The following is a 17,991-nucleotide window of genomic DNA, read 5'->3' as shown; positions in this document are numbered from 1 at the left end:
AGCCCATCAACTTACACCTTCTCATCTTAGGGGTAATAGAGAAGTAGTGTCTAAATTCAAGTACAGATCAGAGGACATTACAGATACCGTATGGTATGCCTTCCTCTTGGTTACGAGCCAAAGCTAATCCACCCATGTTAGATTTTAGCTTATTGGGTTAAGTTATCCTATGGAAATGGCTGGAAAATTTCCAGGCTAACACTTCTTACTATCCTGGACCAAAGATTTCTGGGTGATTTCTTACAAGAATTTCTTACTCCCCACTGATTAACAGTGGGGGTTGAGGGAGGGGGGAAAGGAACTTTGCTTTATTGGGTGTGGGTTTTTTTGTATGGAAGAACTATGAGCCCATTTCAGTTCTGTGGTACAGTGGTGCCCCGCAAGACGAACGCCTCGCGAGACGAAAAACTCGCAAAACGAAAGGTTTTTTCGTTTTCGAGTTGCTTCGCAAGACGAATTTCCTTATGGGCTTGCTTCGCAAAACGAAGCTTGCCCCGCAAGCTCCGGGGACAGCGGGAAGCGCAGCGCGTCTTCCCCGCTGTCCCCGGACCTCTTTTGAAGCAAGGGGCGGTGGGGAGAAGATTGCTTCTCCCCGTTGCCAGCCCCGCAAGCTCCGGGGACAGAGGGGAAGGCGCAGCGCCTTCCGCTCTCTCCCCGGACCCCTTTTGAACCAAGGGGCGGCAAGGGGGAGAAGCGATCTTCTCCTCTCCGCCCCTTGCTTCAAAAGAGGGGACAGAGCGGCGCTTCCCCTCTGTCCCCGGACGGTCTCCATAGGAACGCATTGATTGATTTTCAATGCATTCCTATGGGAAACCGTGCTTCGCAAGACAAAAAACTCGCAAGAAGAAAAAACTTGCGGAACGAATTAATTTCGTCTTGCGAGGCACCACTGTACTTGAAACAAATTCCTAGGCTTGGAATTCTCTAATACTAACAGTGTGTCTTTTTGCACCTGGCTCTGGTTTGTGGATCTGGTTTGTTTTGTTCTTAAAGTAGGGCCTGCATGCTTGAGGCCTACTTTTCCCTTGATCCAAAATGCACGTGGAGTCAGCTAGAGATAACAGGGGCAAGCAGCAGGAGAAGGTAAGGCATCACCTTCAAGCACTGCTTACAAAAGGGGTAAGGAACCTCCACCCCCCTGGACACCCAGCCAAGGGTTCAAGTAGCCCCACAAGGCCAGTTCACCACAACCATATCCACCTGTCCATCAGCTGATGTCACCGGATGACACCACCTGATAGGCAGGGGAGTAGGGTTGAGTCCTGCTGGGTGCCGCTTCACTAGAGCGCAGGATTGGACCCTCTGCTCGTCAGCTGGTGAGCAGAGAGTTCAATCCTGCTTGATGCCGCTTTGAATCGGACTACTCCATCACCACCGCAGGTAGGTCAACATTTGACAGGTGGGTGGGACCAACCCCCTATCAGTCATCACGATGTCAGATGATTGACAGGCAGCCCACCTCATCGGGATGTGGAGAGATAAAAGATCTGGCCTACTTACTGTGCCAAAAAGGCTCCCCCCTGCCCCTAGTTTACAAGCTCCCCAGCAATATCAGGTTTTGCCAGGAACAAGAGGTCTGATCCAGGAAGGCAATTCGGCCATCCAAATGCCAAGACATCCAGGTGACAAGCAGAACAGACGAAGGGATGTCAATAAGGAAGGAAGTGACTCGCAAGACCATAAGACACACACCCCAGATCAAACCCATCTAGGCTAAAAACCGCTTTCAAAAAGTGACCATCTAGTTGCCCCTGGGAATTGCAAGTAGGACATGAACGCAACACACATCCTCCCACTAGTCGGAGGAATCGTGCCTCTGATCCCATGTGATCATTGACCACCTTACCCTCCGCGAAGTGACCTAAACCCCTCTCATAGCCACCCAGTTTGGTGATTGTCGCAGCATCTTCTGGCAGCAAACCCCATCGTTTTAACAATGCGCCGTGCAAAGGAGTCTCCCAGCACTGAGCTTCCTTGTACGACCGGGTCCTTGTGGGAGGAAAAACGTCTTTGTTCTCTTTATCTGTGCTACACATTGCTTTATGCGCCTTTCTAGCATGTTCCCTTCGCTCACCTTTCCCTCCTAAACTAAAAAAGTTGTAATCTTGGCCCCTCGTCTCCTTCTTGGAGAGCCCGACATCCGTGTGCGATGGCGACGCCGACACCCCAGTCGAAAGACAAAGGCGACATACGCTGGGCAAGGAAAAGACGCCGGCAGGCCCTCCCGTGGCAGAGAAACAGCGCCAGCTGGAGGAGCCGATTCTGCGCCTCGCGAGGCTACAACCCGTCGAGCAGAGCCAGGTCTTCAAACATAAGGTATTGCTTCAGCAGCGGAGGGAGGTTGAAGTCCCTGATGGCTTGGAGTCTCCTGTGGCCCAAGGCAGTCCGGATGGAGAGGCGGCTGAGGTGTTTGAGGGAAAGGGGCTGCTGGCGGCAGGAATCCATCCAGGACATCAACGCCGGCTGCGAGACGAGGCGCTTGGGAGGGGCTCCTGTTTTCTGCAGCCGGAAAAGAGAGAAAAAACAGCGTTTCGGGTTGCGTTCCCAAAGGCCTACTTGGAGGAGGCGCACTGAAATTAGTGTATGTGAGTTAGCCCTGTTCCTTAACGCCAAAGGGTCTACTCTGAGTTGGGCTGGCACTCGAGGCAATTCTTTGGTTTGTGTGGCAAGAGATCAGGTGGAAGAATGGCAGAGTAGCAGTGAAGCTAACCTTGGACACAGAGGAACTTTGCCACCTTGGAATTAGATATTATTATTATTATTATTACTTATTATTTGCTAACATCTATTATAATTATAATATTTATTGTTGTTGGGAAGATCGGGTTACGTACTTAATTTGTTTGGAGGTCCGTTCTTAACCTGAAACTGTTCTTAACCTGAGATACCACTTTAGCTAATGGGGGCTCCTGCCGCCGCCGCACAATTTCTGTTCTCATCCTGAAGCTTCCAGCCAACAGAGAACACTAGGATTATCCCCATATGGGATAGCTCCACATGTATATACTTTGTAACTAAGTCTGCCCTTCAGGGATCCAACTGTGAACAGAATGTGAGTAAACTACGTTTATATACTTTACACAAGATTGTGGCGTGTTCATTCTTTTAAGAGGGATATAAGGGAACTTACCAGTAACCCAATACAGTCATACCTCGGGCTGAAGTTGCTTCAGGTTGATCGTTTTCGGGTTGCGCTCTGCAGCGACCCGGAAGTAACGGAACTCGTTACTTCTGGGTTTCGCCGCTCGCACTTGTGCAGAAGGGGCGAATCACGCGGGTTGCGTTCGTTTCAGGATGCGAACGGGGCTCCAGAACGGATCCTGTTCGTATGCAGAGGTACCACTGTAGTGAGAGGCTTACACGAGCCTGCAACCAGCTACCCGCTGTGTGTTTAAAAGGGGAATGTGAAATTCTGCTAAGTAAAGGAACTTGCTAGCGCAAGTTAGGAAGGATAGTAATAAACAATATATCCTCTCCTGCCTCCCTGGACATTCCCACAGTCTTTAGCATGGGTAGGCAAACTAAGGCCCGGGGGCCAGATCCGGCCCAATCGCCTTCTAAATCCGGCCCACGGACGGTCCGGGAATCAGCGTGTTTTTACATGAGTAGAATGTGTCCTTTTATTTAAAACGCATCTCTGGGTTATTTGTGGGGCCTGCCGGGTGTTTTTACATGAGTAGAATGCGTGCTTTTATTTAAAATGCATCTCTGGGGCATAGGAATTCAGGTTTTTTTCTTCCAAAATATAGTCCGCCCCCCCCCACAAGGTCTGAGGAACAGTGGACTGGCCCCCTGCTGAAAAAGCTTGCTGACCCCTGGTCTTTAGTAATGGGCTACCTTGTTTCTGTAGCAGATGCAGGCCCCTGCCTGCACCAGCAACCGGATGCACTCTGTCTGTCCACTGCAAGCAGCCAGGTACATAGGGGTCACTCCCCAGTTGTCCTTCAGATTCACATCTGCGCCGTGCTGAGGAGAAACAACAAGTCATTAGCACCACTGGCCTCACCACCCCATGTCCTGGCTTGCTGAAGCCATATGGTGTGAGCAAAGTCCAGAAGTCCATCCTGGGTATCTTTAGGGCCAAATCGGATGCAACAGGTTCCTGATTCCCCCTCCACCCACCACAGGCCAAACAGAGCAGCTTCTGTGTAAATAATTTCCTGCAGTGATTGAATTTGCCCTCCCTTCCTCCTGCCACTCTCAGGAATGGCAGCTAGGAATGGAGGAAGCTGCCTTGAAATGGCTCGTGGAGCAAAAAATACCAAGGGAGCAAAAGAAAGCTGTTTATGTACGCAACAACAGCAGCCCGGATACTCTTAGGAAGAGAAGATCCCTATACAAGAGAGGAATGGATAGCAAAACTGATGGACTATGCCGAAATGGCTAAAACAACTGGGGAAATCAGAAACCAGGATGATAAAAATGTCAATAAAGACTGGGGGAAATTTGTAGCTTATCTGAGAGAAAACTGTAAACAGTTAAAAATATTAAGAACTGCAATAACACTTGCAATGTGAAAAAGAACTTCAGTTAATATTGAGTATATTGGAGAGACAGATGACGATATGATACACAGTGGAAAGTGACTATCTGTGGACTCCACGGAGGGGAGGAAGGAAGTCAGAGAATTATTTTTTTATGGTGGTATTTTATGTTTGAAGGTAAAATTAAAATGTAAAACTAATAAAAAAAAAGGTTTTACAAAATAATGAAATGCCTTGTGCAAACCTCTGAATAAGTAAATGAAGTCACACCACAATCAATACACAAATAATGTATTATTATTATTATTATTATTATTATTATTATTATTATTATTATTATACCTGTCAACAGGCCACCTTGCCCCTCTGGATCCTAGCAGCAGGGATGCGGATTAGGAGCAGAGAAATCTGCCTTACACCATTGGCCCACCTACCTCAGCATCACCAGCACCGACTGGCAGCAGCAGCTTTCCAGATAAGGAGGTTCTCCCGTCCCACCTTAAGAGATGCCAGGATTGAACTTGGGGCCTTCTGCATGCAAGGCAGGGGCTTAACCCCTGGACGATGGCCCTTTCCCTAAGGCTTCCATGGAGGGAAGAGGAGGAGTTTGGATTTGATATCCCAATTTATCACCACCCTAAGGAGTCTCAAAGCGGCTAACATCTCCTTTCCCTTCCTCCCCCACAACAAACACTCTGTGAGGTGAGTGGGGCTGAGAGACTTCAGAGAAGTGTGACTGGCCCAAGGTCACCCAGCAGCTGCATGTGGAGGAGCGGAGACGCGAACCCGGTTCACCAGATTACGAGTCTACCGCTCTTAACCACTACACCACACTGGCGAACACCACTTGCTGCAGGACGGGATGATAAGGAGCGGCACCTCTGACAGCATTACCTGGATCAGCAGCAGGGTGCAGTCGGGGAAGAGGCCGACGGCCGCGTGGAGAGGGGTCCCCCCGTGTTTGCAGCAGGTGTTGACGTTGGCGCCGTGCTGCAAGAGCAGCTCCACCGAATGCCTCTGCCCCTTGTAGGCCGCCCAGTAGAGGGCCGTCTTGCCGTAATAATCTTTCCTGTCCACCAGCTCCCTGCCTGAAACCAAAGGGGAGATGAGCACCTTCCAAAAAAAAAACAGTGCAACAGGGAAACAAACGGAGGACTTAAGAAAAGCCGGCCGGATCAGGCCAGTGGCCCAACTAGTTTAGCATCTTGTTCTCACAGATGCCCCCCCAAGCACAAAAGCCCTCTCCCCACCTGTGGTTTCCAGCAACTGGTACCCGGAAGCATCGCTGGAGAGGTAGAGTCCAGCCCACTCTTTTAGTGTTTTGTTGGAAGGCGCCCAGAGTGGCTGGGGAAACCCAGCCAGATGGGCGGGGCATAAATAAATAAATAAATAAATAAATAAATAACAAGGCTCGTGGGCTGGATGCGGCCCAATCGCCTTCTCAATCCAGCCCACGGACAGTCCAGGAATCAGCGTGTTTTTACAGGAGTAGGATGTGTCCTTTTATTTAAAATGCATCTCTGGGTTATTTGTGGGGCACAGGAATTCGTTCATTTCCCCCCCCCCCAAAAAAAAAAATATAGTCCGGCCCACCACATGGTCTGAGGGATGCTGGACCGGCCCACGGCTGAAAAAGGTTGCTGACCCCTGGTCTAGCCATTGTGGCCAGTTGCCCTCGATAGCCCTCCCCTCCGTGACTTTCGTCTAATCCTCTTTTAAAGCCACCCAAGTCGGTGGCCATGCTGCCTCATGGTGCAGTGAGTTCCACAGTTTAACGGTGGAAGGGCATTCTTTCATTCATCCCAAATCTTCCAACATTCAGCTTCACAAGTTCCCAGGGTTAGGAGAGAGGAAGCACAAATTTTCTCTGGCTTTCTCTATGCCATACATAATGGACTATGGATTAGGAGTGGACTACAGCCACCCCTTGCCCCCCCCCCCAGTCCCTCTTTTTTGGTATGGTACAGCATTTGGATTGCCTGTGCACAATATTGTTATGGGGTTTTAAGTGCGGGGAATAAACACCGCCCAGCCCCCTCTCCTTCCCAAAGTCTGGTTTGCTCCATTTTTAGCCCTGTGTGCAACCTGGAAATGTTATATAGGACACACACTTGAGGTCAGCAGGAGTTGTTTCAGCTTCTCCACGTTGCCACGGCTGGCCTCGTAGTGCAGCTCCGTCCACCTGTAGTTGTAGCTGGGCGCCGCCTGGTAGCGCTTGGCAGCGGGGCGCGAGGACTCTGGCGGTGCCCCATTGCCGTAGGGCGCTCGGGAGAGGGAGCTGATGTAGAAGCCCATCTCCGTCCGTCCTCCCTCTGTCCACATGCAAAGGCTTCCCCTGTATGGTAAGGTAAAGGTAAAGGACCCCTGGACGGTTAAGTCCAGTCAAAGGTGACTCTGGGGTTGCGGCACTCATCTCGCTTTCCGCTGTTTGTCCACAGACAGCTTTCTGGGTCATGTGGCCAGCAGGACTAAACCGCTTCTGGCGCAATGGGACACCGTGATGAGTGCCAGAGCACACAGAAACGCTGTTTATCTTCCCGACACAGCAGTACCTATTTATCTACTTGCACTGGTGTGCTTGGCAGAAGCTGGGACAGAGCAACAGGAGCTCACCCCGTCGCGGGGATTCGAACCGCCAACCTTCTGATCGGTGGTGGTTTAAACCACAACACCACCTGCATCCACTGTATGAACTGGGGGGTGCATTGAGGTTCAGGTTGGTGATAAGAGAACAGGGGAGAGGTTAAGCACCCTTATGTGTCGCGCGAGACCCACTGACCAGATTCTCTCTACCACAGTGGTTTTCCAGGACTACTTTAAAACTGCTGAGGGTCTCGGCGGACCACTTTATGATTTTTCTGCCAGTTGTAGCAAATGGCAAAAGCGCTCCTAGCCATGTACAGAGTTCCTCTCTACTATGTCCCCCCTTCTCTCTCTCTCCCCGCTTCAGCCATACCGCGGCTTCTCAGGGACAGAGTGGAGCAGACACGGTCAACCACAGAAGCCAACTCCAAGGGGCTGAGGTCCCTTCATAGAATCATAAGAGTTTGAAGGGACCCCAAGAGTCACTGCATTCCCTTGCAATGCAGGAATCTCAGCTAAAGCATCCCTGACAGATCACCATCCTTCTTCCCATCCCAATAAAATTTGCCTTCCCCAAGTTGATGGGCATTGCCGTTCAAATAGTGTGGGTGTGCCCCATCATGCGATCGATTATGCAGGGTGGGGCTTACCTCCCTCCCCTTCCACCAAACTGGGAGGGGTAGCTAACACCCCAGAGGACAGGATCACACTTCAAAACGACCTTGACAGATTAGAGAACTGGGCAAAAACAAACAAGATGAACTTTAACAGGGAGAAATGTAAAGTATTGCACTTGGGCAAAAAAAATGAGAGGCACAAATACAAGATGGGTGACACCTGGCTTGAGAGCAGTACATGTGAAAAGGATCTAGGAGTCTTGGTTGACCACAAACTTGACATGAGCCAACAGTGTGACGCGGCAGCTAAAAAAGCCAATGCAATTCTGGGCTGCATCAATAGGAGTATAGCATCTAGATCAAGGGAAGTAATAGTGCCACTGTATTCTGCTCTGGTCAGACCTCACCCTGAGTACTGTGTCCAGTTCTGGGCACCACAGTTCAAGAAGGACACTGACAAACTGGAACGTGTCCAGAGGAGGGCAACCAAAATGGTCAAAGGCCTGGAAATGATGCCTTATGAGGAACGGCTAAGGGAGCTAGGCATGTTTAGCCTGGAGAAGAGGAGGTTAAGGGGTGATATGATAGCCATGTTCAAATATATAAAAGGATGTCACATAGAGGAGGGAGAAAGGTTGTTTTCTGCTGCTCCAGAGAAGCGGACACGGAGCAATGGATCCAAACTACAAGAAAGAAGATTCCACCTAAACATTAGGAAGAACTTCCTGACAGTAAGAGCTGTTCGACAGTGGAATTTGCTGCCAAGGAGTGTGGTGGAGTCTCCTACTTTGGAGGTCTTTAAGCAGAGGCTTGACAACCATATGTCAGGAGTGCTCTGATGGTGTTTCCTGCTTGGCAGGGGGTTGGACTCGATGGCCCTTGTGGTCTCTTCCAACTCTATGATTCTATTTTATTCAAGTTGGCACCCCTGTGGTCGTCTGTCAATCCCACTACCACCAGGAACACGGCCCTGCCCCACACCCAGGAGTGCCACCTTGGTCCCACGACTGTGGGTGCCATGCAGTGTGCATGGTCCTGGTGCCGAAATTTGTGGGTGCCTGGCCCCTTCATGGGAAATTTTGTGGGTGCTTGGCAAGGCCGGATTTAGGTTTGATGAGGCCCTAAGCTACTGAAGGTAACGGGGCCCTTTATATGCCCAGCTGTCCTATGTCAACAACATATTGTCACTGGTTTTTGTGTTGAATATATGCTATATGGAAATTTATGGACCTGATAGGTATCTAAAGCCATTTGCGCATAACAAAATATGTATTTTATCAAAGTAATTGTTGAACTGAAATACAATTAAGAAGAAGTATATTAATAGTGAATTTTTTTTTGGGGGGGGGCCAAGAAAGTGGGGCCCTAAGCTATACGTAGTTTAGCTTATATGTAAATCTGGCAGTGGTGCTTGGGCACCCAGGGAGTTGGCACCTATACCTCAAGCCTCCTGAACCAGAAGCACAGGGCTCCAAAGAGTCAGTGAAACAAGCTCAGGGGTGCTGGAGCTCAAGACCCGCGCTCAGCCCTGGGTGTCGAGCGCACTTCTGAACATGTGCAGAGTGCAGCGGCCCTAACAGGCCCATTACTACTACCAGACCACGCACCCACCGGAGCTCAGGGGAAGGACCTTCGAAATGGATTCATCCCAAACTTTCGCAGGGAGGACAAGGGGGAAGCTGATCTGGGTCCGGCAAGAGACGTCTCTGTCCGCGATGCAGAAGGAGAGGCTCCCGCTGCACCGACGCCTGACCGATTCGCAGCTGCAACATTCCCTCCCCGCTGCATCCGGCGCGGCGAGCGGATCCGGATTAAAACCCGCTTCGACCCCTACCCTGCGCCATGCATTGCTCCTTTGAACGCCAAGATGGGTCGTGGCCGCCCGGCATCTCCCCAAATACCCTCCCTCCTTCCCCGTTTGGGCCCCTCTCCGGCGCGCTTACCCGCCCGCGCTACGCCCGGCACCGGCTCGGAGAGACGCGGCCGGCCATCTCGGAGCGAGAGGCGGGCCTTGCGAGTCCCGTCGGCGGCGCCGCTCCGCCCCGGGGAGGCCGCTTCCCAGGGCTTTCTTCAAGGCCCCGGGGGAAAGGCGGCCGAGCCTCCTTCCTCCGCTCCGTCTCGCCCCGAGGGAGGAGGCGCCGCCTGCAACGGCTGCCGCGCGGCGAGAAGGGAGCCGTCCTCCCGGGCGCCGCTTTCTCTGCAGTGCGAAGCCGCAGCCAGAGCCTTTGTAAAACACGCGGGAAACCCCGGGGTGTGTCGGCGCGCGGGAAGCGGACTCTTCAGTCCCCACGCCTTCATTTTAAATTCGTTTTTAATGCCGTGTAACACCGTCTTAATCATGGGCGTAGTCAAGGGGTGGGGTGGGCAACTGCATCCTCAAAAATCATTGAAAAGTATTAAAAATACTCAATTACCACTCGGTAGATAAGGTCAAAAAAGAATGGGCATGCTTCCAAAATTATCTGAATAAATACGGTGCCAATAATAACACTTGGCTGTGTTTAGATTCATTTCACAGAAAAAAGGGGGGGGGGTTCTTCCTATTGTTTGGATAAACAATAAAACACAGAATATTTAATTGTAACAGTCGAATTGAAACTGCGAAGAGATAGACGGAAGTCAACATGAGGGACTCAAACCAGTTGGAAGGACTTTGTGTACAGAATATCCAAGTATTGATTTGAACTTCCTAAGTAATATTTGTCTTAGAAAAATATTTTTTCCTAGTTTTTGTCGTTTTGTTTTGGTTTCCCCCCCTTTTTTCTTTTTTAATGTTACTCTGTTTGTCTTACATCTTCTATCATGCATTTTGTAACCCCTGTTTTTACCTTCGAATATGTAATTGAGGATCAAATTATTCTTTTTATTTGTTCTTTGTAAATTCTGAAAATGTAATAAAGTTTATTTTAAAAAAATTTAAAAAATACTCAATTAACTGAGTGTGACAAAAGCCTGTCCCCCGTGATGTCCTCTTTTTGGACAGGAATTTGACCCGTGATCTCCCCCCCCCCCAAGCTGAGCTCTATAACTTGGGGGGGGGCATCTCCCAGAAAAAGCTATGCCCATGGTGTTCAGGTTGTGTTTCCATTTTCTGGACCCTGCCCTGGGACCTAAGAAACCACCCACACTTCCCTTTGTCCCGCGATTTCTAGTCAGGGGTTGGAGAGGTTGGTTTGGGCTTTTTGGTCCCCCTGCTTTTCTCGGGGAAATCCACGGTTTGCTGCTGAATCGGAACAAACGTCCATTTGCTGAAAACCCAATTGATCTTGGTTCCAATTCAGCAGTAAAGAGTGGGTTATCCCAGGGAAAGCGTAAAAGAAAAAACCCCTCTCAGACGCCTGACTAGAAACCACACAGGACAGTGGTTTGGATGGTAATAATAATAGATGTAATAATAATAATAATAGATGGTGTCAGAGCTGCTTGAAGATCCTAGCTCACAGAGGATCACGCTAGCCAGCGATCATTAAGTAAAAGTCTTTATTGAATTACAGTTTCCATTCTCACGCTGCTGCGCGCAAGCTCTACGTCTAGTAGCTAGATCGGCGAAGCTCCGTCTGAGTCTCCGCCCCGTGAGCACCAGCTTAATATCCTAGCCTTGCTCCACCTTTTCCGCCTGACTGTCCTCCTCTGGGTCCCTCTACCCCCCGGGGCCTCCTCCTTCCGGGATTCTTCTGACGCTGACCCGGACCCTCCTGCCTCCTTGCGCCGGGCTTTAGGACCTGGTTCCCTTTCGGGGCTGCTTACTGCGCCGCCTTCCTCTGCATTTGAACTTGGCGCGCGCGCCCAACCTTCCACCTTCCTCTTAACCGTTTCTTCGCTCCCCGATGGAGGTGTGGCCACTCCTGACTCATGCCCTCCCTCCTGTGGTGAGCTGCCAGCGCTTCCCCCCTGGCTCCCTTCCTCTTCCCTGCTTCCTGGCGGTGACGCTGGTCCCGATTTCCAGCTGCTCCCCCCTGAGTCCCTTCTGGCTCTATCTTCCTGGGGTGCCCCCCTTGCCCTGGCCACTGGTGCTCCTTTCTGTGAATCCTCTGATTCACTGGAAAGACTAGGAGATCTCGGGTCGTCGTCATCACTCATCTTTTCTTCTGCCTCCTCCCCTTCGCTCTCTGTTTCCTCCCTTGCCCGTGCCTCTGCTCCTAAACCCCTGACATCCATCCCCCCCTCGAAGCCCCCCATTCCCCCCTCCCCTCCTTCCGGTGCTGGAGCTGGGGGCTGCTGTTGCAAAGGGACGAACGTCGGATATCGGTCGCTTCCCGTGGCGGGCCTCCATCTGAAGTCTTCCGGTTCTTCCTCCCTGCTCTCGTCGACGACGGTCACCTCCGCTTCCATCTCTGTGCCTCCGTGCTCGAAACCAGGGTCGTCCCCGAAAATGTCCATGTCCGTCTCTCCCTCACTTCCTCCTGGCGGCGTTGCTCGTCCTGAGCATTCCAGCCACTTTCTGCGGAACTGCTCCTCTGGCCTATCGTCCCACCAATACGAGGGTTCCGAGGCGGATCCCGAGGGTGACCCCTCCGGGGAACGGACGTCTCGTGTCGGTTCCTCGTCCGAGTCGAACCCCCGGAACGTGCTGGCCGAAAGCGTGGGCGTGAAAAGCCAGTCGTCGAAAAAGTCTGCTGGCATAGGTCTATGTGGGAAGAGGGCATGAAACTCGTCTTTGAGCAGAGGTTCGTCTAAGGCGTATCCCGGCACCCAGCTGTTCGCACTGGCCGGGGTGCCCTCCTTGGCGAGAAAGTATTCTACCCCCTCTTCCCCCCATCTGGAGTCCAAAATCTCCGTGACTTCGTTGATGCGCTCCTTCTGTGCCACTTCCGCGTGCCCTGTTCTGTCTCTGGCCGGACTCGGCGCCGTTCCGGGTTCCTGGAACCTGTGCGGTGCCTTGTAGGGAGTGAGCACCGATCTGTGGAATACTGGATGCATCCTGGAACCCTCCGGAAGTGCCAGTCTGAAAGCTACCGGGTTGACCTGCTCTTCGACTTGGTAGGGCCCCAGTTGCTTATGCCCCAGTTTCTTCTTGGCCAACGACCTGGCCGGCACTGCATGGGCTGCTAACCAAACCCAGTCTCCCACGTGGAGCTCTTCTCCAACCCTTCTGTGCTTGTCTGCTTGTACCTTGTATGCGTGCTTGGCCAGCTCCAGGTGGCGCCTCAGCTGATCGTGGACTTCCTGCAGCTCCGACGCGAACGCATCTGCTGTCTGCGGCTCCCCCTCCCCCATTCTTTCCAGTCCCGGGAAGGTTCTGGGGTGTCTCCCGTTGTTGGCGAAGAACGGCGTGACCCCCGTGGACACGTGCTTCGTGTTGTTGTAGGCGAATTCGGCAAGCGGCAGGTAATCCACCCACGTCGCAGGCTGTTGATTTGCATAACATCTCAGGTACTGCTGCATGATGGCATTGACCCGCTCCGCTTGCCCGTTGGTCTGCGGGTGTCTCGCCGACGCCAGGTTGATCTTGACGTTCAGGAAGTCCATCAGCTTCTGCCAGAAATTCGAGATGAACTGCCGCCCCCGGTCGGACAGAATAGACCGTGGCAGACCGTGAACCTTGAACACGTGGTCTATGAACAGTTTGGCGGTGTGCTCCGCCGTGGCCACCTTAGCACACGGAATGAAATGGGCCATCTTGGAAAACAGGTCCACCACCACCAGCACTGCCGTCTTGCCCCTTGAGCTGGGCAGATCCGTGACAAAGTCCAGGGCCACCCTTTCCCAAGGTTCGACCGGAGTTTGCAGCGGTTCCAACAGTCCGGCCGGCGGTTTGTGCACCGGTTTGGCCCTCTGGCAGGTGTCACACCTCGCCACGTAGTCTGCGACCTCCCCTCTCATTCCAGGCCACCAGAAATCCCTGGCTACTAATTCCACCGTCTTCTCCTTGCCAAAGTGCCCGGCCGTGGGCGCGTCGTGCAGCTGCTGCAGCACCTTGGCTCGAAGTTCGTCTCCCGGCACGTAGATGGCCCCTTTACGGATGAGCAATCCATCTCTTAGCTGGAAACCGTCGGCCGCTGCCTTGCCCCTTTGCACCTCTGCCATCTTTGCTCGTGCGAAGGAGTCCCCCTGCAACGCTCGTCGCACCGCCTCTAGGTCCACGGTCGCCGCGGCGCACGCCCACACTGTCGGTGCGAAGATGTGCATGGCGGCCGCTGGTGTTGCGTCCTCCAGATACTGTGGCTTACGGGAGAGAGCGTCTGCCATGATGTTGGTGTCCCCCGGGACATACTCTATTCGGAAGTCGAAGTTCGCAAAGAACTCAGCCCAACGTATCTGCCTCTGATTCAGGAACTGTGCCGTGCGCCAGTGCTCTAGATTCTTGTGGTCCGTGCAAACCTGCACCGTGTGCTTGGCGCCGATCAGAAAGTGCCTCCACGCCTTGAACGCTGCGTGAATGGCCAGCAACTCCCTGTCCCATATGGTGTAGTTCTGCTCGGACTTGCTGAGCTTCCTGGAGTAAAACGCTCCCGGTCGCCACACCCCCTGCGGGTCTTTCTGCAGCAGGACCGCCCCCACGGCTCTGTCCGAAGCGTCTGTCTCCACCCTCATCGGCTTGCTGGGGTTGACATGAAGCAGCTGCTCTTCCGACGCGAAGAGACGCTTGAGTGCCTGAAAGGACTGCTCCGCCTGCTCTGTCCAAATGAACTTCTTTTTCTTGGAGCTAAGCGTGTCAGTGATGGCCGCCGTCTGCATCGCGAAGCCCTTGATAAACTTGCGATAGAAGTTCGCAAAGCCGACAAACCGTTGGACCTCCTTCCGGTTGCGCGGGCTCTTCCAATCCAACACCGCTCGAACCTTGGCGCTGTCCATGGCGAGCCCCTTGTCAGACAGCTTGTAGCCCAGAAAATCCACCTCCGTCACGTCGAATTGGCACTTCTCCAGCTTGGCGTAGAGCCTATGTTGCTTTAGCCTGCTCAGCACTTCCTTGACGTGTTTGTCATGCTCCTGCTGCGACTCCGAAAAGATCAGGATGTCATCTAAGAAACAGACGCACGTCTTGTAGAGAAGTCCCGCCAACACGTGATGCATAAAAGCTTGAAAAACGTGGGAGCCATTTTGCAATCCAAAAGGCATAACTCTATATTCGTAGGTCCCCAGTGGCGTGAACATGGCTGTCTTCCACTCATCACCCTCCCGCATGCGAATGAGGTTGTACGCCCCCCGCAGGTCCAACTTGGTGAACACTCTGCCCTTCCGTACCTTTGCGAGGAGGTCGTCAATTCGGGGCATGGGGAAGTCCGATGGCCTAGTCACACTGTTCAAAATCCTGTAATCCACTACGAGTCTCTTTTGGGGCGTGTCCCGCTTCTTAACAAAGAATACGGGACTGCCCCCCACTGCCTTGGACTCCCGGATGAAGCCGCGCTGCAAATTATGATCAATGAACTCCTTGAGTTCTTGCAGTTCGTCCTCTGACATGGAATACAGTCTCCCTTTAGGCAGCGCCGCCCCCGGCAGCAGGTCAATTTTGCAGTCATATGGTCTGTGAGGGGGTAGCCTGTCTGCCTCCTTCTCGCAGAAAACTTCCAAAAATTCAGCGTACTTGTGGGGAATCGCTTGCAGCGTGCCGAGCAGCAGCTGTGACTCCTCTTCCTCTCCTTCCTGCCTGGGCACGATGCAGTGTTCAGCACAAAAGGAAGAGCCGAAGATCAACTGCCTCTGGTACCAAGCCATCGTTGGGCTGTGCTTGTCCAGCCAACTCATGCCCAATACAACGGGCGTGTCAGATAGTTGAGTGACGTTGAAGCTGATGATTTCTTTGTGATTCCCAAGTCGCATCACCATTGGTGGCGTCTGCTTCACCACTTGCCCCCCGAGCAGCTCCCTGCCATCCACCGTGACAACCTGCAGGGGCAGTGTGGCCGGCAGCAACTGCACAGCGTGCCTGTCGACAAAGTCCTGCCCTATAAAGTCCGCATTGCTGCCTGAGTCAATGGTGATTGGCACGTCTATGGTGATTCCATTGGGCAGCTGGAGAGATGCTGTGAGCCTCACTACTGGTTTGGGCGGGAGGGGGTTCACGGGCTGTAAAATCTCTGGGGACTGCGTCACTAACACGTCTGGCTGGGCCCCAGTGCCTCTTCCTCCAGCCAGACCGCGTCGTTTCCCTGCTGTGGTCCTCCTTGCTGCGTTGCTGCAGTCACCATTGCTGAGGCTGCAGTGAGCTTGTGGGGCCTCTGGGGACACTCTTTTGCCATATGCCCTGGTTCCTCACAGACGTAACACTTCCTGTTCCCTCTAGGAGGCTTCGCTTTCACTGCTGCCGGTGCTAGGGCTCTGGTTGCTGACTGAGCCCTTGCACCTCCAACCTCCATAGGTTCGGCTCCTCCTCCTGGCGGAGGCGTGGATTGCGCCCGCGCTGCTTCTCTGGGAAGGAAGGAGGGGCCCCCGGCTGGTTCGCGCCCTCCACGCCCTTCGTCCTTGCTCCACGGACGTCCTTCCAGCCTCACCCCCACTGCCAGTGCCCTCTGAACGACCTCCTGGGTGGTTCGGGGTCTCTCCCCCCTCGCGATCTCATCTTTAATCGAGTTGTGCAGCCCCTCCCAAAAGAGGTCTCTTACAGGAGCCGAATCTCTGTCCCATTCCAGGGCACTGACCAAGGCGAAAAAGCGGGCATGATACTGCCTGACGCTGGCCCTCCCTTGTCTCAGCCCATGCACCTCCTTCCGTGCAAGATCCACGTCAATACTTGATAAAAAGCACCCATCCATCGCTTTAATAAAGGCATCCGCATTCTGGAGCGCCGGATCCTTATCTCTCCATAAATTGCGTAGCCATGCTTTCGCATCCCCATGCAGATGGGACATGATGAACCCCACTCTCTCTTGTTCATCTCTAAAGTCTTTATGCAGCAGTTGCAGTGCGCACAGTACGTCGGCTCTAAAGTTGGGATACTGTTGCAGGTTCCCATCGAAGTGAGAGACCAGCCCGCCTGTCCGTCTCGCCAACCCAATTCCCTCCTGCCGGGGTGTCTGCTTTGTCAGCACGTCTAACCTGACCTGGAGATCCCTGCAGGCGGCAGCTGCCTCCTCCTCTCTCTTCCTGGATGCGAGAACCTCGGCGTTCAGTTGTGCCACTGCTTTTCTGAGGTCCTCTATCTGCTGCTCAGCCGTCATGTCGTCTGCCGTTCGTGAGCTCGCTAGTAGGCACCTGTTTCTCTCCCCTCCTCGAGGCTGTAGATGCCCACAATGGTGAGACGGAGCTTACTGTCAGAGCTGCTTGAAGATCCTAGCTCACAGAGGATCACGCTAGCCAGCGATCATTAAGTAAAAGTCTTTATTGAATTACAGTTTCCATTCTCACGCTGCTGCGCGCAAACTCTACGTCTAGTAGCTAGATCGGCGAAGCTCCGTCTGAGTCTCCGCCCCGTGAGCACCAGCTTAATATCCTAGCCTTGCTCCACCTTTTCCGCCTGACTGTCCTCCTCTGGGTCCCTCTACCCCCCGGGGCCTCCTCCTTCCGGGATTCTTCTGACGCTGACCCGGACCCTCCTGCCTCCTTGCGCCGGGCTTTAGGACCTGGTTCCCTTTCGGGGCTGCTTACTGCGCCGCCTTCCTCTGCATTTGAACTTGGCGCGCGCGCCCAACCTTCCACCTTCCTCTTAACCGTTTCTTCGCTCCCCGATGGAGGTGTGGCCACTCCTGACTCATGCCCTCCCTCCTGTGGTGAGCTGCCAGCGCTTCCCCCCTGGCTCCCTTCCTCTTCCCTGCTTCCTGGCGGTGACGCTGGTCCCGATTTCCAGCTGCTCCCCCCTGAGTCCCTTCTGGCTCTATCTTCCTGGGGTGCCCCCCTTGCCCTGGCCACTGGTGCTCCTTTCTGTGAATCCTCTGATTCACTGGAAAGACTAGGAGATCTCGGGTCGTCGTCATCACTCATCTTTTCTTCTGCCTCCTCCCCTTCGCTCTCTGTTTCCTCCCTTGCCCGTGCCTCTGCTCCTAAACCCCTGACAGATGGTCACATCAGAGGTTACATAGGAAGGTGCCTTAATATAAAGTCAGGCCATTGGTCCATCTAGCAGAATGGCTTTAAAAGAGGATTAGCCAAATTTGTGGAGGAGGCTAAAATTTATTTAATTCTTATTCCATTGTTTCTCCAAGGAGCCCAATGTGGTTTTACAGAGTTCTCCTCATTTAATCCCCCACAACCACCCTGTGAGGCGACGACAGGCCCAAGGTCACCCAGTGAGCCTCACTGCCGAGTGGGGATTTGAACCCTGGTCTCTCCCAGCCCCTTGGCCAACCCACTGGCCACGTCACCGCATGTGAGAACATCATAAAAGCCCTGCTGGATGAGCCCAATGGCCCTTCTAAAGTCCAGCAGCC

General features: G+C 53.0%; 1 protein-coding gene across 1 annotated transcript; it reads right to left on the bottom strand.

Annotated features, from left to right (window-relative positions):
• Window positions 1–897: 897 nt before the first annotated feature.
• Window positions 898–9,896, bottom strand: LOC308581107 (ankyrin repeat and SOCS box protein 5-like). Its single transcript, XM_081183586.1, has 5 exons — window positions 9,628–9,896; window positions 6,596–6,819; window positions 5,379–5,572; window positions 3,838–3,966; window positions 898–2,499 (listed from the first exon to the last, which is right to left on the bottom strand). The coding sequence occupies exons 2-5, from the start codon at window positions 6,804–6,806 to the stop codon at window positions 2,278–2,280; spliced, it is 756 nt and encodes a 251-aa protein (XP_081039712.1). The 5' UTR covers window positions 6,807–6,819; window positions 9,628–9,896; the 3' UTR covers window positions 898–2,277.
• Between the last annotated feature and the right edge of the window lie 8,095 nt (window positions 9,897–17,991).

Source organism: Podarcis bocagei (genome assembly GCF_964188305.1).
Source record: "Podarcis bocagei genome assembly, chromosome: 2".
Lineage (NCBI taxonomy): Eukaryota > Metazoa > Chordata > Lepidosauria > Squamata > Lacertidae > Podarcis > Podarcis bocagei.
The sequence above is the reverse complement of the archived record's forward strand: the minus strand, read 5'-3'. Positions and strand labels throughout refer to the sequence as shown.